Source organism: Oncorhynchus gorbuscha, linkage group LG04 (genome assembly GCF_021184085.1).
Source record: "Oncorhynchus gorbuscha isolate QuinsamMale2020 ecotype Even-year linkage group LG04, OgorEven_v1.0, whole genome shotgun sequence".
NCBI classification, from domain to species: Eukaryota; Metazoa; Chordata; class Actinopteri; order Salmoniformes; family Salmonidae; genus Oncorhynchus; species Oncorhynchus gorbuscha.
In genome coordinates, this window is record NC_060176.1 from 43,327,709 (window position 1) to 43,354,995 (window position 27,287).

General features: G+C 44.1%; 1 protein-coding gene across 1 annotated transcript in view; it reads left to right on the forward strand.

The window, feature by feature from the left end:
• The window catches only part of LOC124034110 (A disintegrin and metalloproteinase with thrombospondin motifs 12-like), a 45,556-nt gene extending 21,561 nt beyond the window's left edge, over positions 1 to 23,995 (forward strand). The window contains exons 3-20 of the mRNA XM_046346857.1: positions 8,796 to 8,979; positions 9,388 to 9,517; positions 10,914 to 11,007; positions 11,252 to 11,335; positions 11,963 to 12,087; positions 12,205 to 12,354; positions 12,488 to 12,631; positions 12,800 to 12,944; positions 13,055 to 13,147; positions 13,272 to 13,417; positions 13,556 to 13,725; positions 13,975 to 14,108; positions 14,790 to 14,910; positions 17,983 to 18,227; positions 18,347 to 18,488; positions 18,851 to 18,977; positions 21,330 to 21,540; positions 23,388 to 23,995. Of these exons, the coding sequence (XP_046202813.1) occupies positions 8,796 to 8,979; positions 9,388 to 9,517; positions 10,914 to 11,007; positions 11,252 to 11,335; positions 11,963 to 12,087; positions 12,205 to 12,354; positions 12,488 to 12,631; positions 12,800 to 12,944; positions 13,055 to 13,147; positions 13,272 to 13,417; positions 13,556 to 13,725; positions 13,975 to 14,108; positions 14,790 to 14,910; positions 17,983 to 18,227; positions 18,347 to 18,488; positions 18,851 to 18,977; positions 21,330 to 21,540; positions 23,388 to 23,846 (2,904 nt within the window). The 3' untranslated portion in view covers positions 23,847 to 23,995. The remainder of the gene's footprint in view (positions 1 to 8,795; positions 8,980 to 9,387; positions 9,518 to 10,913; positions 11,008 to 11,251; positions 11,336 to 11,962; positions 12,088 to 12,204; positions 12,355 to 12,487; positions 12,632 to 12,799; positions 12,945 to 13,054; positions 13,148 to 13,271; positions 13,418 to 13,555; positions 13,726 to 13,974; positions 14,109 to 14,789; positions 14,911 to 17,982; positions 18,228 to 18,346; positions 18,489 to 18,850; positions 18,978 to 21,329; positions 21,541 to 23,387) is intronic.
• The last annotated feature ends 3,292 nt before the right edge of the window (positions 23,996 to 27,287 follow it).

Here is a 27,287-nt window from a genome sequence, read left to right on the forward strand (position 1 = left end):
GTCATTTTGGTGAGCATAAAATGGACTCATGAGTTCATTCAAATGTGTGGTCTGCGCCGTATTTTCTATACAATACAACAAACAGGCTCATTCTGTTCAGGATAACCCAGGGTATAATGCCATGTCATCTTGTAACTGTACATCAAACATAGTTATCATAATCATTACCACTCTATATTACTTGAGTTTTATGATATGGAAATGTGATGTGCACATTTGGACTCATGGGTGTTTGGCTTGCTTTTATGACATCAAAGTGGTATTTCTTATAATCCTTGTAATTTACAGCATTTCCCTCACTCGGACAACAAAACATTTGCAAAAGCCCAATTAGCGGAGGGATGAGGGCAACTTCTTGTCACGCGCCGTGCTCAAGTTCAGAACGGCTGTCAGTCAAAACCCATATAGAGCGTGGAGACACTAAGCTCTGATGTCATGTATAGCAGTGGTTCCCAACCAGAGTACCCGAAGTACCAGTAAGTTTATGGACTCATGAGTCTTCTCAAGTACACACTCTGTTACAGCATTCAAATGTAGGTACTTATCAGTGTCAAAATATGCTATTTATACCCTCTGAGTATAAAGGGCTACTGTGGACATTTACATTTTTTGGAACATTACCATAATATTGGCAAGAACGGACATGAAAGAGAACCATACATTCCCTGAACGTACTGAGAATATCGCTTGCGAACTTTCCCAAAATGTAGTAAAAATTACATTCAACAGAACCACATGTGAACTTGTGTGGAATGTTCCGTGGAAGTACTAAAATTCCCACAGAAGAACATTGTTTCTTAACGTTCTAGGAACATTTTTAGAACATGACTTATAGAACTGTGCGGAAACCTGGAAGTACTGAAATTCCCACAGAATAAAGTTTCTTAAAGTTCTCAGAACTATCACAGCTAAGGAAAAGACCCAGATGCAAACAGTTCAAATAAAGGACATTTATTATATAAACAGGGGGCAGGTCAAGGGCAGGCAGGGGTCGGTAGTCCAGGTCAGAGTCCGAAAGGTACAGAGCGGCAGGCGGATGTCGGGTGCAGGCAGAGGTCAGTAATCCAGGGCAGTGGCAAAAGGTACAGAACGACAGACAGGCTCAGGGCAGTCAGAATGATCAAAAACTAGAAAACGGGCTCAAGGAAACAGGAGTAAGAAAAACACGCTGGTAGGATTGACTCAAGAAGAACTGGCAACAGACAAACAGAGAACACAGGTGAAAATGCACAGGGGATCATGGAGAAGATGGGCGACACCTGGAGAGGGGTGGAGACAAGCACAAAGACAGGTGAAACCAGACAACATTCCCAAATGTCAAACTAGTTGGAGAACGTTCCTAGAACATTACCAAAATGAAATGTTTGAACTTTTAGGAAACGTTCTGTTAAAGTAAGGACAATAGGAAATACCAAAAGTTTTTTTGTCAAGCAACTATCCTGCACCATTCCCAGAAAGTTGTGGGAAGGTTGTATGCAAAATAACCATAGGACAACCACACTCTTGCCAAGCTCTAAGAAACATATAGTTCTCATAATGTGCTAGCTGGGTATGGTGAGCTGGAAAGAAAAGTTGTGTGTTTAATCATCGTCCACACCATCCCTCCCCAGTCCCCACCTCCCCCTCCCCATGTGTCCCAGTAAGGAGTGGAAGGCCACAGACACACTCTGTTACAGCAGTCAAGCAGCCAGCCAGGCAGGAGGCAGCTTACCCCTGGCCACCCGTCCCTCTTGGCCTGCACTCCAAAGCCCAGCAGAAGCAGGAAGCAGAGCTAAAACAGTTCCACATGGCTACTGTATTACAGCTTCCCTGGCTCTGGCACCTCACCTCACAGGAGGAGGATTAGGGGGAAGAGGAAGAGGAGGAGGAAATGGTGAGGCTTAGAGAAGGCAGGCTGGGTCAGTTGGCAGAATTTACGATGAGCAATTTAGGACTCCCAGTCTGTCCTAATGAGTTTAGGACTTTCCGAGTTGATCTCTTTGTTTGTTTGTTCTCAATATCCATGTTTGTTTCCTGAAATTCTCTTAAAGTACATTGAAGGCACATTGAATGAGGAACATCGCCATTATTTCTTCCTTTCATGTTCTGTGTTGTTGAATGTTAGTAGAGTAATAGATGCCTTGACAGCTTGTGGATGGTAGTTTAAGGATTACAGGTAGTACCATGCATTGATCCCTATGCAGATCACTTCTGAGTCAGGGTGAATGTTTGGATGAGCCTCTCTTGATTCCTTACCAGCTGATCTGCAACCCTCCATCTAGTTTTTTCTTTTGGGACTGAAATAATAACTGATTGAGGGAAACATCTAGAGGAAACCGCCTCCAACCATAACCCAGATTGATATGGAGTGCTGGAGGTAAAAAACAAAACAAGCATGTATTAGTCTATAACGTGTTTATTTTGGTATCTATAGAAATAGATACAACACAGAGAAACAGTCAAAACACCAGCATTCATCTGGGCTTTGTAACTGACCATATAACTATGACCGACTGAGTCACTGCATGCTTTCTCAATGAGTCCACTGAGCTGTGAGAGCCCTGGCTTGCTTCCACTCTCTTTGGCTCAGTGTTGCAGAGCTCTTGGTAGAACTGAATCACTCCCATGATCTAACCATTGCGGCGTTTCCCAAACTCGGTCCTGGGGACTCCAAGAAGTGGGGTTAGTTGACTAGTTCATTTTTTAAATCGGCTGTGTGATGCTAGGGCAAAAACCTATGTGCGCCTCTTTGGGATCCCCAGGACCAAGTTTGGGAAATGCTGATCTAACCACTAATCAGAGAGAACACAGTCAGAGCCAAATATACATGGAGAGTTTGCCTCAGAGAAATTAATAAAGATAAAGGTATCTATGGTTTGGCCATTGTGATTCCAATCAAAAAGTGTTATGGTGCCCGATGACATCAAACAAGTCTGTGAGAGCCATGTTCGTGCCTCAAAAAGCTCTCACAGACTCACGTCAGAATTAGACAATCATCCATGTTTCACAAATGTAAAAATTCAAAGGGTCAAATTTCAAAGTTAAGTTTAGGCATTAACTCTGAAATATTTTATTTATACCCCCAATTGGTAGTTACAGTCTTGTCTCATCTGTGCAACTCCCGTACGGACTCGGGAGAGGTGAAGGTCGAGAGCCGTGCGTCCTCTGAAAAACCCAACCCAACTGCATTGCTTCTTAACACAATGCCCACTTAACCCAGAAGCACCAATGTGTCAGAGGAAACACTGTACACCTGGCAACCGTGTACTGCGCCCGGCCCACCACAGGAGTCACGATGGGGCAAGGACATGCCTGCCGGCCAAACCCTCCCCTAACCCAGACTACACTGGGCCAATTGTGCGCCGCCCCATGGGTCTCCCGGTCACGGCCAGCTGCGACAGAGCCTGGACTCGAATCCAGAATCTCTAGTGACACAGCTAGCACTTAGACCATTGCACCACTCGGGAGGCCTAACTCTGAAATCTTAAGGTTAGGCATTAACTCTGAATGGTTAAGGTAAGGGTTAAGGTCTGGGATAGGCTTAAAACAAACATGCAACCTTTAGCACCAGAGACAGATGCTTACTCCCATCCGCCATTCCATCTGATGGTATGTCAGCAGCATACCACCCTGCATACCACTGCTGGCTTGCTTCTGAAGCTAAGCAGGATTGGTCCTGGTCAGGTCCTGGTCAGTCCCTGGATGGGAGACCAGATGCTGCTGGAAGTGGTGTTGGAGGGCCAGTAGGAGGCACTCTTTCCTCTGGTCTAACAAATATCCCAATGCCCCAGGGCAGTGATTGGGCGTACTGCCCTGTGTAGGGTGCCGTCTTTTGGATGGGATTCTCTGAGGTCATTAAAGATCCCATGGCACTTATCGTAAGAGTAGGGGTGTGAACCCTGGTGTCCTGACTAAATTCCCAATCTGGCCCTCAAACCATCATGGTCACCTAATAATCCCCAGTTTACAATTGTCTCCTTCATCCTGTAACTATTCCCCAGGTCGTTGTTGTAAATGAGAACGTGTTTTAAAAAAATCTTTTTTTTGTTTTTTAAATCCCTGTCCACAACACCCTAGCTAAACGGAAACCTATTTGAAGGTAACAGCGCTTGCCCCTAGTGGCCGGTTTCCACATCATCTCCCGACGTCCTCGGACATGGATGGACGTCTAATACTGACTTGTATCACAGGTGACCAGGCTGCATCCTCTCTGGTTAACTTTGACAAATAGCAGTTCACAGAATTGGCAACCAAAATGGAAACCTGAACCGCTAGAATCAGAAATACATTTGAAGCAATCATTGTGAATGGGTGAATGGATTGCTATTGCTTTATAGGATTCTCTGACCATGGTTCACCTGTGATACCTGTGATTGTGTTTGTTGTGTCCCTGACTGGGGGATCCGCCATAAGCACAGAGTCAGGTGCTCTGACATAGTGGTTGCTGAGGGATGCCTAAAATATTTTGCACTCGCTGAACCCTCAGCGCACAGGAACTAGAAAACTCAAACCTTGCCTCCTGAGACATAAACTTGGCTGGAGAGAGTAGCAGATTTTCTAGATAGAGACGTGCAGTAGACTGCAGGAGGCGTAAGAGCAGAACAGCACAGCACTTGGATGAGTGGACTTGAGTGGATGGCAACGCTTGCCCTCCATTGGTCATAAGTGGATGCCCCCCTCTCTCTCGCTCCCTCTTTTTATTTTTTTGCATGTTGAATTGGAGATGCAGAGAAGGGCACACCCATGTTCAGTTTGGGCTTGTTAGTATATACATTTGACACACACACACTTTGCACTCTCTGCATGAGGGAATGTGCCCCAGGGCAGCGGTGGATGCCTCCCTCAAGTGAATAACTCTGCCCTGACCTTAGCTGTAGGTGTTTAATGAGGGACCGTGAAGAATACAGATAAAGATGCAGAACTGCAGCACGAGCTTCTTTACTGACTTTCATGGCTCAGAGATTATATATCAGAGTTGTCGGAATGTTGTACCTCACATTTTTCCTTTTTAGTCATAGCAAGTTACAATGTGTTGGATCGGTACTCTGTCTCTACACACACACGCACGTCAAATCAAATGTTATTGGTCACATACACGTGTTTAGCAGATATTATTGCGGGTGTAGCGAAATGCTTGTGTTTCTAGCTCCGACAGTGCAGTAATATCTAACAATTTCACAACATATACCCAATACACACAAATCTAAGTAAAGGAATGTAATTAAGAACATATAAATATAAGGAAATAAAATGACAGAGCGGCATAGACTATGATACAGTAGATAGTATAGAATACAGTATATACATATGAGATGGGTAATGCAAAATATGTAGAGGTGAAAGAAATGCACACCTATATAGGCGAGGTGCTGGCTAGCGGAGTTTGTGTATGCTATTTTAATACATGAGAATTAACCAATGATATCAGGCCACACCCGGTCATGATCACAGACACCTGTGTGTGTCTTTTGACACTATATACAGTGGGGCAAAAAAGTATTTAGTCAGCCACCAATTGTGCAAGTTCTCTCACTTAAAAAGATGAGAGAGGCCTGTAATTTTCATCATAGATACACTTCAACTATGACAGACAAAATGAGAAGAAAAACAATCCAGAAAATCACATTGTAGGATTTTTTTAATGAATTTATTTGCAAATTATCATTATTATTATTATTATGGTGGAAAATAAGTATTTGGTCAATAACAAAAGTTTATCTCAATACTTTGTTATATACCCTTTGTTGGCAATGACAGAGGTCAAACGTTTTCTGGAAGTCTTCACAAGTTTTTCACACACTGTTGCTGGTATTTTGGCCCATTTCTCCATGCAGAACTCCTCTAGAGCAGTGAGCAAAGATTTTCTACGGAGTTGAGATCTGGAGACTGGCTAGGCCACTCCAGGACCTTGAAATGCTTCTTACGAAGCCACCCCTTCGCTGCCCGGGCGGTGTGTTTGGGATCATTGTCATGCTGAAAGACCCAACCACGTTTCATCTCCAATGCCCTTGCTGATGGAAGGAGGTTTTCACTCAAAATCTCACGATACATGGCTTCATTCATTCTTTCCTTTAGTCGTCCTGGTCCCTTTGCAGAAAAGCAGCCCCAAAGCATGATGTTTCCACCCCCATGCTTCACAGTAGGTATGGTGTTCTTTGGATGCAACTCAGCATTCTTTGTCCTCCAAACACGACGAGTTGAGTTTTTACCAAAAAGTTATATTTTGGTTTCATTTGACCATATGACATTCTCCCAATCTTCTTCTGGATCATCCAAATGCTCTCTAGCAAACTTCAGACGGGCCTGGACCTGTACTGGCTTAAGCAGGGGGACACGTCTGGCACTGCAGGATTTGAGTCCCTGGCGGCGTAGTGTGTTACTGATGGTAGGCTTTGTTACTTTGGTCCCAGCTCTCTGCAGGTCATTCACTAGGTCCCCCCGTGTGGTTCTTGGATTTTTGCTCACCGTTCTTGTGATCATTTTGACCCCATGGGGTGAGATCTTGCGTGGAGCCCCAGATCGAGGGAGATTATCAGTGGTCTTGTATGTCTTCCATTTCCTAATAATTGCTCCCACAGTTGATTTCTTCAAACCAAACTGCTTACCTATTGCAGATTCAGTCTTCCCAGCCTGGTGCAGGTCTACAATTTTGTTTCTGGTGTCCTTTGACAGCTCTTTGGTCTTGGCCATAGGGGAGTTTGGAGTGTGACTGCTTGAGGTTGTGGACAGGTGTCTTTTATACTGATAACAAGTTCAAACAGGTGCCATTAATACAGGTAACGAGTGGAGGACAGAGGAACCTCTTAAAGAAGAAGTTACAGGTCTGTGAGAGCAAGAAATCTTGCTTGTTTGCAGGTGACCAAATACTTATTTTCCACCATAATTTGCGAATAAATTCATTAAAAATCCTACATGTGATTTTCTGGATTTCTTTCTTCTCATTTTGTCTGTCATAGTTGAAGTGTACCTATGATGAGAATTATAGGCCTCTCATCTTTTTAAGTGGGAGAACTTGCACAATTGGTGGCTGACTAAATACTTTTTTGCCCCACTGTAAATGAGTCATCCTCTAGTGTTTGTCATACCCTGATGAAGACAGCTTATCTGTCAAAACGTTGGACATAAATGTTTTTGCATCTGAGCTCCTAGAGTGTGCGGCTCTCCTTTATTTAAATTTTTAAATGCAAAATATGTAAACATTATTAAAGTGGCTAGTGTTCCATTTATTAAAGTGGCCAGTGATTTCAAGATTATGTATATAAGGCAGCAACCTCTAAGGGGATAGTGAGGGCTATTTAACAGGCTGATGGCCTTGAGATAGAAGCTATTTTTCAGTCTCTCGGTCCCAGCTTTGATGCACTGTACTGACCTTGCCTTCTGGATGATAGCAGGTTGAATAGGCAGTGGCTTTGGTAGTTGTTGACCTTGATGAACTTTTTGGCCTTCCTGTGACATCGGGTGCTGTAGGTGTCCTGGAGGACAGGTCATTTGCCCACGGTGATGCTTTGGGCAGACCGCACCACCCTCTGGAGCGCCCTGCAGTTGCGGGCAGTGCAGTTTCCGTTCCAGACGGAGATACAACCTGACAGGATGCTCTCAGTTGTGCATCTGTAAAAGTTTGTGAGGGTTTTAGGTGCCAAGACACATTTCTTCAGCCTCCTGATGTTAAAAAGGTGCTGATGCGCCTTCTTCACCACACTGTCTATGTGGGTGGACCATTTCAGTATGTCTGTGATGTGTACACCGAGGAACTTGAAGCTTTCTACCTTCTCCAATGCGTTCCCATCGATGTGGATAGGGGGGTGCTCCCTCTGCTGTTTCCTGAAGTCTACGATCAGCTCCTTTGTTTTGTTAACGTTGAGTGAGAGGTTATTTTCCTGGCAGCACACTCCCAGAGCCCTCACCTCCTCCCTATAGGCTGTCTCGTCATTGTTGGTAATCAAGCCTACTGTTGTGTCGTCTGCAAACTTGATGATTGAGTTGGAGGAGTGCATGGCCACGCAGTCATGGGTGAACAGGGAGTACAGGAGGGAGATGAGCACGCACTCCTGTGGGGCCCCAGTGTTGAGGATCAGCAAAGTGTAGGTGTTGTTTCCCTCCTTCACCACCTGGGGGTGGCCCGTCAGGAAGTCCAGGACCCAGTTGCACAGGGCGGTGTTCAGACCCAAGGCCTTGAGCTTAACGATGAGCTTGCAGGGTACTATGGTGTTGAATGCTGACTGAGCTATAGTCAATGAACAGCATTCTTACATAGGTATTCCTCTTTCCCAGATGGTATGGGGTAGTGTGCAGTGCGATGGCGATTTCATCTTCTGTGGATATATTGGGACGGTATGCAAATTGAAGAGGGTCTAGGGTGACAGGTAAGGAAGTAGAGGTGATACGATCCTTGACTTGTCTCTCAAGGCACTTCATGATGACAGAAGTGAGTGCTACGGGTCGATAGTCATTTGGCTCAGTTTCCTTTGCCTTCTTTACTACAGGAACAATGGTGACCATCTTGAAGCATTTGGGGACAGCAGACTGGGATAGGGAGAGATTGAATTTGTCCGTAAACACTCCAGCCAGCTGATCTGCGCATACTCTTAGTACGCGGCTAGGGATGCCGTCTGGGCCGGCAACCTTGCAAGGGTTAACACGCTTAAATGTCTTACTCACGTCGGCAACAGAGAAGAAGAGCCCACATTCCTTGGTAACGGGCTGCGTCGGTGGCACTGTGGGTGAAGGTGTTGAGCTTGTCCACACACACACACACACACACACACACACACACACACACACACACACACAATTTGTTTGTGTTTCCCCCACCACAGAAAGGACTCTTTACCTTGCCTGAAGGACCCCACTTCATTCAACCAGTCCAGGGGTCCACTGATGGGGCTGTCGAAAGGGAGGGACCAGGGCTCCATGTGGTCTATCCCAGCGTAACCACGGCACCACACAGATACCGACGCAGCTCTGAGGCCCGGGACACACACAACCCCTGTGGGGTCAGAGGTGAGTTGAATATATTAGAACATAACTCAATTAAATAGACTTGAACACAATTTTTTTACCTTTATTTAACCAGGCAAGTCAGTTAAGAACATATTCTTATTTTCAATGACGGCCTGGGAACAGTGGGTTAACTGCCTGTTCAGGGGCAGAACGACAAATTTGTACCTTGTCAGCTCGGGGGTTTGAACTCGCAACCTTCCGGTTACTAGTCCAACGCTCTAACCACTAGGCTACGCTTCCGCCCCAATGAAATATAATATAATTGAATATAGTTTGTTTTGTTAGATAGGTTTGGCTTTTGTAAATGTTTTGTACGAGCATGAGGAGTGCTCAAGGTCCTAATTTTCCTCTTGTCTAATACAGTCGATTGTTTTACCTCATATCTCTGTGCTGCTGTCCATCCTGCAGACGCACCAGGTGATTCCCTAGTGGTGGAGAGGGAAAGAGAGGACTGGGAGAGGGAACAGCAGGAAGAAGAGAGGGAGAGAGAGGAGGAGACGGCTCAACATCGCTCCCAACGCTCCATCAGCAGAGATAGGTGCACAGCATTGTTTCTCCTACCATTGTATAGGCGGGTCGGGTGGCAGAAAAGAGTTTGGCTTCTATTGACACATTTTATGCCAGTAGGAATCAAACTAGGCGACTGGTGCATCTTTTTTCCCCTGTAATTCTTTGAAAATTAGGTATTTTTTGGAATGTTTTGTTTTTACGACATTCTGGACTTCCTGACAGGCCGCCCCCCCAGGTGTTAAGGGTAGGTAACAACACATCTGCCATGCTGATCCTCAACACGGGGGTCCCTCAGGGGTGCGTGCTCAGTCCCCTCCTGTACTCCCTGTTCACTCCTGACTGCATGTCCAGGCACGACTCCAACACCATCATTAAGTTTGCCGATGACACAACAGTGGTAGTTCTGATCACCAACAATGACGAGACAGCCCATAGGGAGGAGGTCAGAGACCTGACCGTGTGGTGCCAGGACAACAACTTCTCATGCAACGTGATCAAGACTAAGGAGATGATTGTGGACAGGTAAAGGAGGACCGAGCACGCCTCCATTCTCATCGACAGGGCTGTAGTGGAGCAGGTTGAGAGCTTCGAGTTCCTTGGTGTCCACATCACCAAAAAACAAGCATGGTCCAAGCACACCGAGACAGTCGTGAAGAGGGCACAACAAAACCTATTCTCCCTCAGGAGACTGAAAAGATTTGTCATGGGTCCTCAGACCCTAAAAAGGTTCTACAGCTGCACCATCGAGGGTGCATCACTGCTTGGTATGGCAACTGCACGGCCTCCGACCGCAAGGCACTACAGAGGGTAGTGTGTACGGCCAAGTACATCACTGGGGCCAACCATCCAGGACCTCTATACCAGGTGGTGTCAGAGGAAGGCCCTTAAAATTGTCAAAGACTCCAACCATAGTCATAGACTGTTCTCTCTGCTACCGCACGGCAAGCAGTACCGGAGCACCAAGTCTAGGTCCAAGAGGCTTCTTAACAGATTCTACCCCCAAGCCATAAGACTACTGAACATCTAATCTAATAGCTACCCAGACTATTTGCATTGCCCCCCCCTTACCCCTTTTATGCTGCATCTACTCTCTGTTATTATCTATGCATAGTCACTTTAATAACCCTACCCATGTGTATATATTACCTCAATTACCTCGACTAACCGGTGCCTCCGCACATTGACTCTGTACCGGTACCCCCTGTATATAGCCTTGCCATTGTTATTTTACTGCTACTCTTTAATTATTTGTTACTTTTCATTTATTATATTTTTAGGTATTTTTCTTAAAACTGCATTGTTGGTTAATGGCTTGTAAGTAAGTATTTTACCGTACGGTCTACCTGTCGTTAGATTTGATTTGATAATCAACTGTAACTGAAATTCGACCTCTCTTTCTTTGTGTTTCTCTGTCCTGTTTGAAGGTGGGTAGAGACCATGGTGGTGGCAGACACTAAACTGATCGACTACCACGGCAGTGACAACGTTGAGTCTTACATCTTCACCATCATGAACATGGTGAGTAGGGAGGGTCAACCCTTTACCTGACACCCCGTCCGCACAAGACATATACACAGCAACAGAGTCATGTCATGACAGCAGTGTGTGTGTGTGTGTGTGTGTGTGTGTGTGTGTGTGTGTGTGTGTGTGTGTGTGTGTGTGTGTGTGTGTGTGTGTGTGTGTGTGTGTGTGTGTGTGTGTGTGTGTGTGTGTGTGTGTGTGTGTGTGTGTGTGTGTGTGTGTGTGTGTGTGTGTGTGTCAGGTGGCAGGGATATTCCATGATGCCAGTATAGGAAATGCCATCCACATCACCTTGGTCCGCCTGATCCTCCTGCAGGGCGAGGAGGTAAAATCAACACTTCACGTTAAACCGGACATACGATGAAGGCTCTTCATCAATTTTTTCATTGGCAAAAAAAAAGAAGTTAGGAGCACCAAACAGTAGCCTATAGGAGCACCAGAAAAATGTATTAGGCCTTTTGGAATCCCATCTTTTGAGCTAGCTATCCAGCCCCTTTTCTTTCTTCCAGTGCTTTCTTAAACCGTACTGGGCAAGGTACCGGGTTTTTAACAAGCTAGGTTTGCTAGCCAGTTAGCAAATTAGAGCCCAGCATATGTTGTCTGTTGACATATAATCCTACATTTCTAGGATTTACATAATTCATATAAGAGGAGTGCACCAGGGTGGCAGGTAGCCTTGCGGTTAAGAGCTTTGGGCCAGTAACCCGAAAGTTTGTTGGTTCAAATCCATTAACTGACTAGAAAAAAAGTATGATTTTATGTGCCCTTAAGCAAGGCACTTAACCCTAATTGTTCTTGTAAGAAGCTTTGGACAACAGTGTCTGCTGAATGACTCAAATGGAAATGCACACTATCAAAAACAACTCAAACATCCAAGTCTTCAGCTGATGTGTTGTGTTGCCTTTTATCTGTGCCTCTATGATGATGGTGTTGTTCATGTTGTCTACTTTAGAAAGGGCTGAAGATCATCCACCATGCAGACACCTCTCTGGCCAGTTTCTGTGCCTGGCAGAAGAAACTCAACCCACTAAGTGACACACACCCTGCTCACCACGACGTGGCAGTGCTGGTCACCAGGCAAGACTGCAGCCGTACGCACATGAACACCCATACACTACACTGTACAACTGTGGATTGTGTATGACGATGCTAAGGTCCCTGTGTGTGTGTGTGTGTGTGAATTTCGACCACCAGGAAGGACATCTGTGCAGGGCTCAACGAGCCGTGTGAGACCCTTGGTCTGTCCCATCTGTCAGGGATGTGCCAGCCTCACCGTAGCTGCAACATCAACGAAGACTCAGGACTACCTGTAGCCTTCACCGTTGCACACGAGCTGGGACACAGGTTTGTGGCTGTGTGTGTGTTTATTACCCATTTCTACTTCGATCTAAGTCAAGACTGTCTAAGAATTATTATCTAAGCCTATTGCTTCGATAGGTCAAATTCAAAAGGACCATCTCGTCTTTGTTTTCCTCAGCTTTGGGATCCACCATGATGGTCAGGGGAATGACTGTGAGCTGGACGGCAGACACCCCTTCATCATGTCCAGACAGCTAATGTACGACACCTCTCCACTTACCTGGTCCTCCTGCTCCAAAGACTACATCACACGCTTCCTAGAGTGAGTCTCTTTCTCTCCCTGTCTGTCTGTCTCTCTCCCTGTCTGCTGTCTGTCTGTCTCTGTATCTTTCTAGCTTCCTCTCTCTCTCTCCTTCTCTTTGTCTCACCCTCTCACCGCTGTGTAGTTTTTTGATGCTAACGTGGATGAGGTGATTCTCTGATTCCCTAGTCGTGGTTGGGGCTTCTGTCTGGACGACCGTCCCTCAAAGAAGGATCTGACCACCCCACTGGCCCGTCTGGGGGTCCGCTACACCACACAGCACCAGTGTCAACTACAGTACGGCCCCAATGCCACCTACTGCCACGAAATCGACGTGAGTTACACACACACACACACACACACACACACACACACACACCACCACCACCACCAGTTCCTAGTCTGGATGGGAACTTACTTAGCCTGGGGTTGTCTTCCTTCTAGAATGTGTGCCAGATCCTGTGGTGTTCAGTGAATGGGTCCTGCCGTTCTAAACTGGACTCCCCCATAGATGGCACTAGCTGTGGCCCTGAGAAGGTAGGTTGAGACTGTGTATCTGTGTGTTTGTACGTGTGTGTGTTGTGGGGCACCGTTTCACTGGCAAGTTTGCGATGGTGTTTAGAATGTCCTCTCTTATGTGTGTATGTGTTCTCTCTGTCAGTGGTGTATCTCAGGGGAGTGTGTTATCATAGGGAAGCTACCGGAGACAGTGAATGGGAACTGGGGACAGTGGAGTAGCTGGTCTCACTGTTCCAGGACCTGTGGGGCCGGGGTGCAGTCTGCTAACAGGGAGTGTAACCACCCCAAGTAAGAACTGATCCCACATCTGTCTCTCCTTTCCTATCCTCGCTTATTCTCTCCTCCATCTCCTCTTCCCTCTTTTACTTTTTCCACCTCCCCTCTTTCCATATTTGATTCAAATGTGTGGTCCTTTGTTTCCCTCAGACCAGAGTTTGGTGGGAAGTACTGTACAGGCGAGAGGAGGCGTTACCATATCTGTAACACCAAACCATGCCAAAAGGCCAAACCCACCTTCAGAGAAATGCTGTGTAGTGAATTTGACACAGTGCCCTACCAGAACGAACTCTACGAGTGGGTCCCTGTGGCCAGCCTATGTAAGAGCTAAAATCATCACACACACATACCACAGTAAACACACGAGACACACACACACACACACACACACATATATATATATATATTACACAGACATCATTCCAAGAGTTGTGGTTATATGTATCTAGCAGCAGGGGGCAGCATATACATGCATTTCCAATACTGAAAAGGGAATTAAACTTTTCAATACATCGACTGATCCAACCCCCCCCTGGTTCCATCTCTTATCTCTTCCGTGCCTTGCCCAGCGAGTCCGTGTGAGCTGCATTGTCGTCCTGTGGATGAGCATTTCTCTGAGAAGATGCTGGATGCTGTGACAGATGGAACTCCCTGCTTCATGAACAACAACTCCAGAAGCATCTGTGTCAACGGAGTGTGCAAGGTAGTGTGGCTGGGTAAGAGAGAGAGACAGAGGGAAGGGGGGGAAAGGGGAGGGTGGAAGAAAGTAGGTATTATGCTGCGTTCATAACCATGTGGGAATGTGGTAATTACCAGTTGTGAAGTCGTAAATGCAAGTTGGATGCATTCACGTTATTTGAACCTGTTGAGAAATGCCGATTGGCTAATGGCAAACACGCCTCTTCAACCATAAACTAGAAGTACAGCTATCATGCTTGTAAACAAATGATAGTGTTTAAAACCATATTAATACTATGCTTTTTATAAAGAATGTTTTGTTGTTGCATTTAACTGCTGAGGTCCTTTCCTTAGTAGGTGACGTCAGAAGTCAGCGTGTGGGAGAAGTCGGCGCTCAGGGATGATAGATGAGTTTTCCACTAGTATTTACGATTTGGAGGGATTTTTTTCCCAGTCGTATGCTCATATTTACCAAATTACGAGATGTTATGACCGCAGCATAAGTCCTGGCTCTGCAAGTAGAGAGCATTTGGGCCTGAGATAGATTTAACATAGGGTCTATGCCTGATGGAGTTGAGAGGTAATCTGTTCGTTTTTTCCCTTCCGTCTGTGTATCTCTGTGTGTACCTGATCTGATGACCTTGAATCTTTACCTTATCCGTGTGTGTGTGCAAACGCATGCATCATTCTTGACCTGTGTGTGTAGGAGGTGGGCTGTGACTATGCTATAGACTCTAACGCTGTAGAGGATCGTTGTGGAGTGTGCCTGGGCGATGGTTCCTCCTGTGAGACTGTCCAGATGACCTTTGATGGGGGGGATAGCTTCGGTGAGTCTCCTATCTCCTTCCTAAATATCTCCATGAGGTCTCATCTCTCCTCCCATACCCCCAAAACATCTCCCACAACGTCTTCACGAACTGGTCACAGGATTGTCATTGTGTTGTTGCCATGTGGTTGTCATGGCAGCACTCTGTATGGGAGTATACAGCTGTTCTGCTGTTTTTGGCAGCTACCCTCCGTGTGTGTGTGTGTGTGTGTGTGTGTGTGTGTGTGTGTGTGTGTGTGTGTGTGTGTGTGTGTGTGTGTGTGTGTGTGTGTGTGTGTGTGTGTGTGTGTGTGTGTGTGTGTGTGTGTGTGTGTACAGTTATTTGTCTTGCTGTCTTTGGCATATTTCACTGTCTGACTCCAGTACAACTGCATTTTTGAGAGAATGACTCACTAGTGACCTCCGTGACCTCACAGCCAGAGAGAAAGATAGATTGATAGGTGTTCTCTTCAGAGTAGGACATTATTGTAGCTTACTATACTGTCCTACCAAGCAAAAAGGCAGTAATTGCTCATATGGTCGAAAAATTAGTTGTTGTCATTTTCGCTACATAAAATACATGCTTAATCATGTGGACTAGTATCCTGCCTCTATTGTATTGTGTTTTGGAGAAAATGGGGGTCATATTAGCAGTAACTGCAAGAAGTTACTGTGAAACCAAGGTAAATGGAACATTTACTGCCTTTTACCTTGGTATCATATCATTCTATTTTGAAAGTGATACAATTGAACCTATATGACACTAACTAGCTAGCGAACATAGACTAACAATGCTACCTGCTCCCATGAGAGGAGATCCGCAATTGATACCAATTTCAATCTATTAGCCCTATAATGAATTATATTCCGAGATTTAATCTGATGGTTTCTTTGAATGAGTACCACACACACACCATTTCTAGCCAGCGACTGCCACCTAGCTAGAACTGGCACGGCCCGACAAAAAATGTCAAAACCTACCTAGCTAGCATTAGCACAAATCAATAGATTTGTGCTACCTGCTCCCATATGAGGCTATTAGCAGCTTATTCTATCTTCAATCTATTATCCTTAAAATTAATATAATCCCTATCATTTTATTATGACATTCCATGGGTTATTTGAATGAGTGACGTTACACCACATACACGATCTCACGTCAGTGAGACGTGCACCCCATACTTTCATTTACTGAGTTGTCAAAAGCCACTCACATCTACTTACATATCCAGGGTTTCTGGACTTCTTTTAGATTCCAGTACTGAGTGATTGTCCCGGTCAGGAAAGTTCAAATCCAAAATTGTGTCCATCACCTTTGTTGGTGGTGTATGTAATTAGTACAATGCCAAATTTGCGCTCAATGTGTCCGCTTCAGTGCCATCATTACATGAATGCGGGGGAAAAAACTGTTTTGCCAAAATGACTTCCACCAATCCCTGTGGCCTTGATGATTATAGTATCTATGCGGATCAAAGTTGCCATGTGAGGGTGCATTAGAATTGTACAACCGTGTCAATATTAGGTTTTATTCCTGTCAATGTCCATCCATGCAATATGTTTTGATTTGTAAGTAAAGATGCAAATTTAATAGCCTTTTTGGAAGCAGGTATGAAATTAATAGATTAACTGATTTATGACAGTGAAAATGATGATCATAATGTTTGCAAATGATAAAATCCACATTGATTCTATCCCATATTATAGAATAAAATAACTGAAAAGGATTATGATCATATGTTTGCACACCACCAAATGTCAGTATTCATTATTATCATCCATGACAGAATAAAATCATTCCCTGATTATTTGCTCTATTTATTTTAGTTGATTGTGTGGGCCACATTTCAACAAAGATTCCTGATCTGCCCCCTTCACCTAAAGTCACCGTTATTATTTATAATAAATCTCCAAGCAGCTGTTCCTCACATGTCACATTCAGATGTTATTCAAGTCTTGAATATATGGCGACAACTCCACTCAGCACTTTGGAGGGCCCCGTCCCCAATTGACCCCTTAGACCCGCGTTGGGTTGTGGGCCCCCCAGATAGCATATAGAATTGTGTATAATTGCATGAAATTAGCTTTAAAACCGCAAAATGTTCTCTCTTGCCTCATGGCAAAATGTGAACAATAGCGTTAGATGAGCTATAAAACAGCACATTTTTCTCTCTGCCCATGTCAAAAAGTGTAGAATTGCAGGACATCAGCTTTCAAACTGCAGGTAGTATGCAGATCCATTCCAGTGCTGGCTGCATGATCCCTTCATATCTGGTAGGACAAGTCATCCAGGGCTGGGAGAAGGGAGTGAGCTTTATGTTTGGAATGCAGACCCAGATCTCAACCTTACCTCCCAGACATCCACTGTGTGTGTGTGTGTGTGTGTGTGTGTGTGTGTGTGTGTGTGTGTGTGTGTGTGTGTGTGTGTGTGTGTGTGTGTGTGTGTGTGTGTGTGTGTGTGTGTGTGTGTGTGTGTGTGTGTGTGTGTGTGTGTGTGTGTGTGTGTGTGTGTGTGTGTGTGTGTGTGTGTGTGTGTGTGTCTCCAGTGCCCTTTTACGGACACCCTCCGGCTCAGATGTATGAAACTTCAAAGGGCAGAGCTGAGATCCAAAGTAATGCTTACCCCCCCCCCCTCCTTTACCCTCACAAACAGACACACACCAACACCTCCCCCACACATCCACACACTATTAAAAACCAGAGACCCTAACAGAGCAGTGCCCTCCCACACACACTGTTACAGACGAGAGACAGGGTTACCCCACCCCGCCACCCAAGGCACACACACACACACGCACACGCCACTCTCCCACCCTCTATTAAAGATCACAGAGAGTCTGGAAGTCTGGATGTTGGTGTAACCATATAGCTGGCTGCCATGGTGGCCTCTCTGTAAGCTCTGGCCTCTCCCACGTTGCGACCTGCAACCATGATTCATTCTGTGTTTTAACAGTGTATTTGTCATGCCTCTGCTTGCATTTCATTTCTTTAGCTTTGATACCATTGTAGGTTTAGGGTCCCACAGGGTTTTCAGGCTTTTATTCCAGCCCAGCACTAACACAACTGATTCGCCTTCTTCTCCTTCCTCCTGTCACAGGCTACGTGGACGTGGGAGTGATCCCAGAGGGGGCACGTGACATTGTGGTCCAGGAAATGGAGGAGGCGGGGAACTTTCTGGCTCTGCGGGGTCAGGGGTCAGAGGAGTATTTCCTGAATGGCGAGTACATCATCCAATGGAATGGCGAGTACAAGGCAGGCGGAACTACCTTCTACTACGAACGCAGCGGAAACCTGGAGAACCTTACCTCCCCTGGACCCACCAAACAACCAGTCATGATCCAGGTATACACACATACACACTATACCCATGAAAAAATCCAGTTAGATATTGAGCAGCTAGATAAGGATTCAGATATGATACACACAGCCTAACCGTTTAGTGTGTGTTTCCTGTTGTCCAGTTGCTGTACCAGGAAAAGAATCCAGGTATAAAGTATGAGTACACCATCAAGAGGAACCGCCAGACAGGAAATGAGGTCATCAAGTCGGAGTACAGGTGGAGGCATGGGGCCTGGACAGACTGCAGCACCACCTGTGGGCTTGGTGAGGGGTTGTCTTTTAAACAACTTATGATATGCTTTTTATTTCTAGTCCCTGTGTTAACTTGTCATATGTTGAGAGTTGTGGATGTTGGAATCTGATGGTCTGGACTTATTACATTCTAATCAGACAGTTGAGCAGTATTGAGTGTCAGAGCATACAGTGTGATTATTCAGACAGAAACCTTTTGCTATATATGCTAAGTGGGATGTTTGGGACACACAAACCCCATTGAAGTTTACATTTAACAGGTTAGGGTTAGGTAAGGGGTAGGGATTAAGGTCAGGGTTTAAGGTAGGGTCATCCCACGGATCCCACTTAGCATCTACCGAAAACTTTCCCTACCTGTGTTCTGTGACGTCCAGGTGAGCAGCAGCAGCCTGTCAGGTGTTTTGAGTTGGAGGTGGGCGTGGTCGATGAGGCTCTTTGTGACCAAGAGAGCCGCCCGGAGGACCGACACCGCAAGTGCAAGAACATGGACTGCCCCGCCAGGTTCCTTAGTTTCCTGATTACTATGACGAATACTCTATAACACCTGTCTTTCTACTATAGTACTATGTTATTAACACTGTAACTCAGTTACATTGTTAATAACTATGGATAATCTCTCATGGGCAAAAGTAATGTACAACAATCCTTTATGTAGAATATTAAATAACGGTTACTTCTCTGAGAACTTTGAATTGTCAAGAGGCATTAAACAAGGTTGCCCTCTGTCACCATACCTATTTATTATGAACTGTTAGCTTTAAAAATCTAATGATAACATTAAGGGGCTAAAAATGTATGGATTAGAGACGAAAGTATCAATGTACGCAGATGATTCAAGTGATTCTCTTGAGTCCTCAGTCTTCAACCTTGAAGGGCCTCATTGAGGACCTGGATAATTTCTCCAGTTTCTCTGGACTCAAACCCAACTATGATAAGTGTACTATATTATGGGTTGTAAAATATATAAACGTTTAAATTGCCATGTGGCCTCCCAATGAAATGTGTGGATAGTAAAGTCTATGTACTTGGTGTACATATCCAGGAAAAGTTGAGCGATCTAGCAAACTTAGGAAAATAGATCGAATTTTGAAACCGTGGAGAGGGAAACACCTATCCACATCCGGGAAGATTACACTGATTTATTCTCTAGAGATATCGCAGTTTATATATTTATTAATGGCTCTACCAACTCCAGAATAATCTTTTTTCAAATCAGTAAAAAATATTTCACTTTTTTTGGAATGGCAAATCAGACAAAGTTAAACAAACATATTTATGTAACGAACATAAGGGTTTGGAGAGTTAAAACTATTAAATATTAAGGCATTAAACCTCTCTCTTAAAGTCTCCATTGTATCTAAATCCAAACTGGGTTTCAAGCAAGCTACTAAGAAAGGCCCATCCTATGTTTAAAAGTATTACAGCAAATAATATGGCAAAATATATATATATATATATATATATATATATATATATATATATATATATATATATATATATATATATATATATATATATATATATATATATATATATATATATATATATATATATATATATATATGGACAAAAATGTACAAGAAGGGTATAATATTTATGAAGAACATTTTAAACAAGGACGGTAAAATGATGTCATACAAGCAACTAACAGTGTATAGATGTGTATGCTCAATACATTATAATCAACTCATCTACATAGCTTGCTCTTTGGGGTTTTAGGCTTCTTTCTGTATAAACACTGTGACATCTGCTGATGTAAAAAGGGCTTTATAAATACATTTGATTGATTGGTAGCTGCTCTGCCACAAAATTGGAAGAGACCGTTACTTAAAGAAGGAATTAAATAATTTGTCTCTCTGACACCCACTAAAAATGATAAATGGCTAAAAATGATTAGCATAAATCACTTAAAGTCAAAAGGTTTAACAGCAATGCTGTATAACATTCAAGTCAGTTGGGAACAGGTCTTTGATGTTCTCATACCTTGGCAACACGTCTATGAACTGACATATAAATCAACTGTTTTAATTTACGCTATTATATAAAATACTTGCTACAAAAATAATGTTCAATATATGGGGCATTGAACAGTCAGCCTTGTGCAGACTCTGCAGAGTCAGGTCCAGGCATGGTTGTTATGTAATAATATCAGGGTTCAGATCAACTTGCAGACTGTATTGTTACGGGATCCGAAAAACCACGATCCGTCAATGGGAAATGTCATTATACTCTTGGGTAAAGTATTTATTTTCAGGGCAATATCGGTAATGTTACAAATAGGGAGGTTCACTACCCTAATAAGACATCATAGTAAAATGGAGGAATGTATTAAAATGAAATAACAAAATGACATTATACTGGGAAAGATGGGTTCGTCTGTGGACATCGGGAGGGTTGGAGTTAAAATCAGAATGAATGGTGAATTGGTCGCTGTGGGTGAAAATCCAGTACTTGAAGAAATAAGAAATTAGGAATATATGTATAATTATTTAACTACAGGTACCGTAGATGTGAGCGAAAATAGCTGTAGCAGTATTGTTGTCCGTTAGTTTACTCCAATCAGGATAGGGATGGTAGGGTTGGAGGGGAGTATAAATAAAACATGTAAATAAATGTGATTAGAAATTACGCAAACAATTAAACTGATGGAACCCACAATCTATCTGCAATATTAATGCTGATCACAAATAAATACAGTTAAAAAGCTCTGTAACTCAACAGGTGTTATTAGTGTCTGTTATGACTGTTGGCCCTGTTGTCTTTTGACAGCTATTCATTTCCGAAGCAAATCAGACCAACGCAAATTTGTTCAGGGCCCTTGTCTCACACACTCTCCCCTCTCCCCCTGTGTAGGTGGTGGGTGGGGGGCTGGCAGCTGTGCTCTGCCACCTGTGGTTCGGGAGGGGTGAGGAATCGCACAGTGCTGTGTGTGCGCACGGTGGCCGGGGAGGAGAGGGTGCTCCACCCTGGGGACTGTAAACAGCTGCTCAAACCCAAACCTGTAGTTCCCTGCAACAGAGACCAGATCTGTGGACCCGACTGGGCCGCGGGCAACTGGAGCATGGTACTATTCTCTTCTTCTCCTTTCTCTACCATTCTCTGCCACTCTCTCTATCTCTCCTTGTTGTGTTAATAACCTATTTAATCTCTCTCTCTCCTTGTTGTGTTAATAACCCATTTAATCTCTCTCTCTCCTTGTTCTGTTAATAACCTATTTAATCTCTCTCTCTCTCCTTGTTGTGTTAATAACCCATTTAATCTCTCTCTCCTTTTTCTGTTAATAACCCATTTAATCTCTCTCTCTCCTTGTTCTGTTAATAACCTATTTAATCTCTCTCTCTCCTTGTTCTGTTAATAACCTATTTAATCTCTCTCTCCTTGTTCTGTTAATAACCCATTTAATCTCTCTCTCTCTTGTTCTGTTAATAACCTATTTAATCTCTCTCTCTCTCCTTGTTGTGTTAATAACCTATTTAATCTCTCTCTCTCCTTGTTGTGTTAATAACCCATTTAATCTCTCTCTCTCCTTGTTAATAACCTATTTAATCTCTCTCTCTCCTTGTTGTGTTAATAACCCATTTAATCTCTCTCTCTCCTTGTTCTGTTAATAACCTATTTAATCTCTCTCTCTCTCTCCTTGTTGTGTTAATAACCCATTTAATCTCTCTCTCCTTGTTCTGTTAATAACCCATTTAATCTCTCTCTCTCCTTGTTCTGTTAATAACCTATTTAATCTCTCTCTCTCCTTGTTCTGTTAATAACCTATTTAATCTCTCTCTCCTTGTTCTGTTAATAACCCATTTAATCTCTCTCTCTCTCCTTGTTCTGTTAATAACCTATTTAATCTCTCTCTCTCTCCTTGTTGTGTTAATAACCTATTTAATCTCTCTCTCTCCTTGTTGTGTTAATAACCCATTTAATCTCTCTCTCTTTGTTGTGTTAATAACCTATTTAATCTCTCTCTCTCTTGTTCTGTTAATAACCTATTTAATCTCTCTCTCTCCTTGTTCTGTTAATAACCTATTTAATCTCTCTCTCCCCTTGTTGTTTAAAAAATAACCTATTTAGTCTCTCTCTCCTTGTTGTGTTAATAACCTATTTAATCTCTCTCTCTCCTTGTTGTGTTAATAACCTATTTAAACTCTCTCTCTCTCCTTGTTGTGTTAATAACCTATTTAAACTCTCTCTCTCTCCTTGTTCTGTTAATAACCCATTTAATCTCTCTCTCCTTGTTCTGTTAATAACCTATTTAATCTCTCTCTCTCCTTGTTGTGTTAATAACCTATTTAATCTCTCTCTCTCCTTGTTGTGTTAATAACCCATTTAATCTCTCTCTCTCCTTGTTGTGTTAATAACCTATTTAATCTCTCTCTCTCCTTGTTCTGTTAATAACCTATTTAATCTCTCTCTCTCCTTGTTCTGTTAATAACCTATTTAATCTCTCTCTCCCCTTGTTGTTTAAAAAATAACCTATTTAGTCTCTCTCTCCTTGTTGTGTTAATAACCTATTTAATCTCTCTCTCTCCTTGTTGTGTTAATAACCTATTTAAACTCTCTCTCTCTCCTTGTTGTGTTAATAACCTATTTAAACTCTCTCTCTCTCCTTGTTCTGTTAATAACCCATTTAATCTCTCTCTCCTTGTTCTGTTAATAACCTATTTAATCTCTCTCTCATTGTTTTGTTAATAACCTATTTAATCTCTCTCTCTCTCTCTCTCTCCTTGTTGTGTTAATAACCTATTTAATCTCTCTCTCTCCTTGTTGTGTTAATAACCTATTTAATCTCTCTCTCTCTCTCTCCTTGTTGTGTTAATAACCTATTTAATCTCTCTCTCCTTGTTGTGTTAATAACCTATTTAATCTCTCTCTCCTTGTTGTGTTAATAAACAATTTCATCTCTGTCTCTCTCAGTGCCCAGTGACATGTGGTGGTAGTGTGCGCACCCGGACGGTCACCTGCCTGATCGCACCCCCAAAAAAGTGTGACATCAAAACCATGCCTCGCTCCAAGTCGCTGTGTGCCCTGCAGAGCTGCCCAAGCGCAGGCCTCCGACGGCGCCCGGGACCACCCCCTAAATACCGCCGTTTCTACCTGCCCAAGAGACACCCAACCAGGCAGCCAGTTACACACACCTGGGGCCCCAAAAGCACCAGCAACGCTACACCCGGGACCAGCACTGTTACAGTGACTGAGAGAACTACAACCCCCATCACCACCTCTACCACCAAGCCCCTCCCACGGTCCTCCACAGCCACTGATATCATTGACCACGATGATCATGTGGTGAAGAATGGGCGTGTGGAGGACAAGGACGGGGCATTTATTACGACCAGTCCTACTGACACGGAGAACAGGGGGAGAGGGACATGAGAGAGAAAGAAGAGGAGGATGAGAAAAAGGAGGAGGGGAGTGCAGCTGATTTTGTGTTTCCAGATGTGGGGGTTATGTACACCCCGGGCTATGACTATGTAGTGGAGGATGTGACTGCAGAAGAGGAGGGGCTTACAGATCTGGACATTTTTACCACGGAATCCTCTCTCAGGACCCCCATCCAATCGCCCACCGTGACCACCGCCAGGTTACACCCTACATCCACACCACACATACCACACACAAGTGTCCCAACAACATCACGTACAACCCAACACACAACCAGAGTACCCCTCACTACCTCCCCCTCAACCCCACAAACCAGCACTGCGCACTGGGCTATGAACACCAGCCACTACACCCTCACTCCCCCCAACACCACCCCTTCTATCAACCCTTTCACCAAACGGACAACCAGGGTGCCCCACACCACCCCTATACCCCGGGCACACACAGCGGAGATGAGGAGTACACTTATAGCACCTTACCACACTACACAAGGACTGTATCCCAATTCAGAAGGCATTTTCCACACTAGCGATGCCCCGTATTTCAGCAGCCCAACCCCAGAGGCTCCCGGTCCCACTGTGAGGATCATTAAAAGGAAGAAGCCCATTGAGACCCCCAAGAGTGGCAGCCCTGCTCCCCGTTCTAAAAAGCCAGGCCCACGTTCAAAGGGCAAAGGTCAGGAGCAGAGACCAGGAAGTCCGGTAGTGACCTTCGCCAGTGATTATGGCTACCTGAATGCCCAAGAGCCAATCAGCATGGAGGTGTTCTGGTTGGTGGGTAATTGGAGCGAGGTGAGTACAGACGAAAATAACCCTCTGTGTTTATGAGCTTGTTGATGACCCTATAGGCCAGGGTTGGGCAACTTTGATGGGGATGGGGGTCACAAAAAAATCTGAACTCATCATGAGAGGCCGCAGTTGCTGGTGGATCTGCGTACCCACGGCCATACCATAGTTAATTTCGTGCAAATCTACACATTTTGCCATGGGCTGTAGAGAAAATGTTTGCAGTTTTAAAGCAAGTTTGCTGCAATTCTACACATTTTTACATGGGGCGGAAAGAAGATTTTGCAATTGTGTAACAAATTTCATGCAATTCTAAACATTTTTCTATAGGTTGCCATTTTAAATATGATACCTGAGTGAAACTGGCTAATAAAATCAACGGGGGCCCCCGGCCAGTAATTCGACCCTGATAACAAGTTTAGATAGCTGGCCACTAAACTAACTTAGCAATCTAAAAAATATTTAGTTGACATGGGCTAATTGACTGACTGTCAGTGACTGAAAAACTGCTTCTAAATGGCACCTTACGTATTCTACAATTCTAACTCACAACAGTAAGTTGAGACACCGACTGAGTTGCTACATTTGTTTTATTTGTATAATTGATTTATTTCTGGGGGTGTGGGAATTGACCCGAAGGCCTTCAAAAAGTGGGGTGGACCGCCAGTTGCCCATCCCTGCTATAATCATACAATGCATTTTGGGTATTAGAATCGCTAATGTAACAATCAACACCCTTGTAGTGAACAATCCCAAGGCAGAAATGTTTCTATGCTGTACTACATACTTTCTGTCTTCCTCTCTCACCTGTTGTCTGGGCCAGTGCTCGACGTCGTGTGGCCTGGGGGCAGTGTGGAGGCCAGTGCTGTGTAGCTCCCAGCAGGAATCGGACTGTGCCAACCTGAAGAGACCAGAACCAGCTCGCACCTGTCACCTGCGCCCCTGTGCCACCTGGCTGAGTGGTGACTGGAGCAAGGTCAGTAGCCTGGATACACTGTACCTGGCTGTCTCTGCTTTCTATAGCTCATCTAATAATAATATGACATTTAGCAGACGCTTTTATCCAAAGCGGCTTAGTCATGTGTGCATACATTTTACATATGGCCGGTCCCGGGGAGTTTTACCCACAATCCTGTGGGTAACTTTTCTACAAGTTTCTACAACTTGCCTTGTGAAACTACGCAAGACAGCAACACGTCAGCTACAGCAGAAGCAAGTGTATTAGTGACATTATTGAATAGCCATATGAAATGTGTATTAGTGACATTATTGAATAGCCCTATGAAATGTGTATTAGTGACATTATTTAATAGCCATATGAAATGTGTATTAGTGACATTATTGAATAGCCATATGAAATGTGTATTAGTGACATTATTGAATAGCCATATGAAATGTGTATTAGTGACATTATTGAATAGCCATATGAAATGTGTATTAGTGACATTATTGAATAGCCCTATGAAATGTGTATTAGTGACATTATTTAATAGCCATATGAAATGTGTATTAGTGACATTATTGAATAGCCATATGAAATGTGTATTAGTGACATTATTGAATAGCCATATGAAATGTGTATTAGTGACATTATTGAATAGCCATATGAAATGTGTATTAGTGACATTTATTGAATAGCCATATGAAATGTGTATTAGTGACATTTATTGAATAGCCATATTAAATGTGTATTAGTGACATTGAATAGCCATATGAAATGCGATGTCCTTTACATGCCGAGGCGAGGACCACTCTAAAATAAAAACCTACAACTCACATAATAAGAAGAACAGATAAGGTATTATACTAACTCTCTCCCTCTCTCCCTCTCTTTCTCCCTCTCTCTCCCTCTCCCTCTCTCTCCCTCTCCCTCTCTCTCTCTCTCTCTCTCTCTGTAGTGTCCGAAGGGGTGTGAGGTGGCGGGGAGGAGGCAGCGTGAGGTGCAGTGTGTGGACGAGCAGAAGGGGCGTCCACTGAGACCGTTCCACTGCCAAGTCCTGTCCTCCAGGCCGCCCAGCACCCTGTCCTGTCGTCTCCAACCCTGCCAGCCCTGGAGAACCTCCCCCTGGGGACAGGTACACACACACAGACTCACATATATTGACACATGCTGACTGGCTTTGGTCCATATGCTATTTTCTAGTATTAATAAGAATAAATGAGTTTGAATATGATTGTAGATATGAACTCCTTTCATCGCCAGTGCTCACGTAGCTGTAGTGGTGGATTGAGGGAGCGGCTGGTATACTGCCCTGAGCCGCAGCGCTGTAGCGCCACCCAGAGGCCAAACGACACAGAGACCTGCAACCTGCAGCCCTGCAGCTACTGGGACCCACAGGACTGGGAGGAGGTAAAGGTTTCCGGGGAACATATTTACTTACAGTTCATGACTTGCAGCATATTTATTTCCCTACAGTATGTGCAGACTCTGTGACTGTTGCATGTTCAGAGTGTGCGTTGCATGGTGCGATTTGTCAGTGGGGACTAGTGTGTCTGTGTGTGTTAGTAATTTCGGTGGTCTTCTCTGTGTGTGTGTGTCAGTGCTCTGTGAGTTGTGGTGAGGGGTTGCAGCATCGTGTGGTGCGGTGTTTTGTTGAGGACTCCGACTCTGTGGAGAACAGTCTGTGTGAGCCGAGCAGCAGGCCTG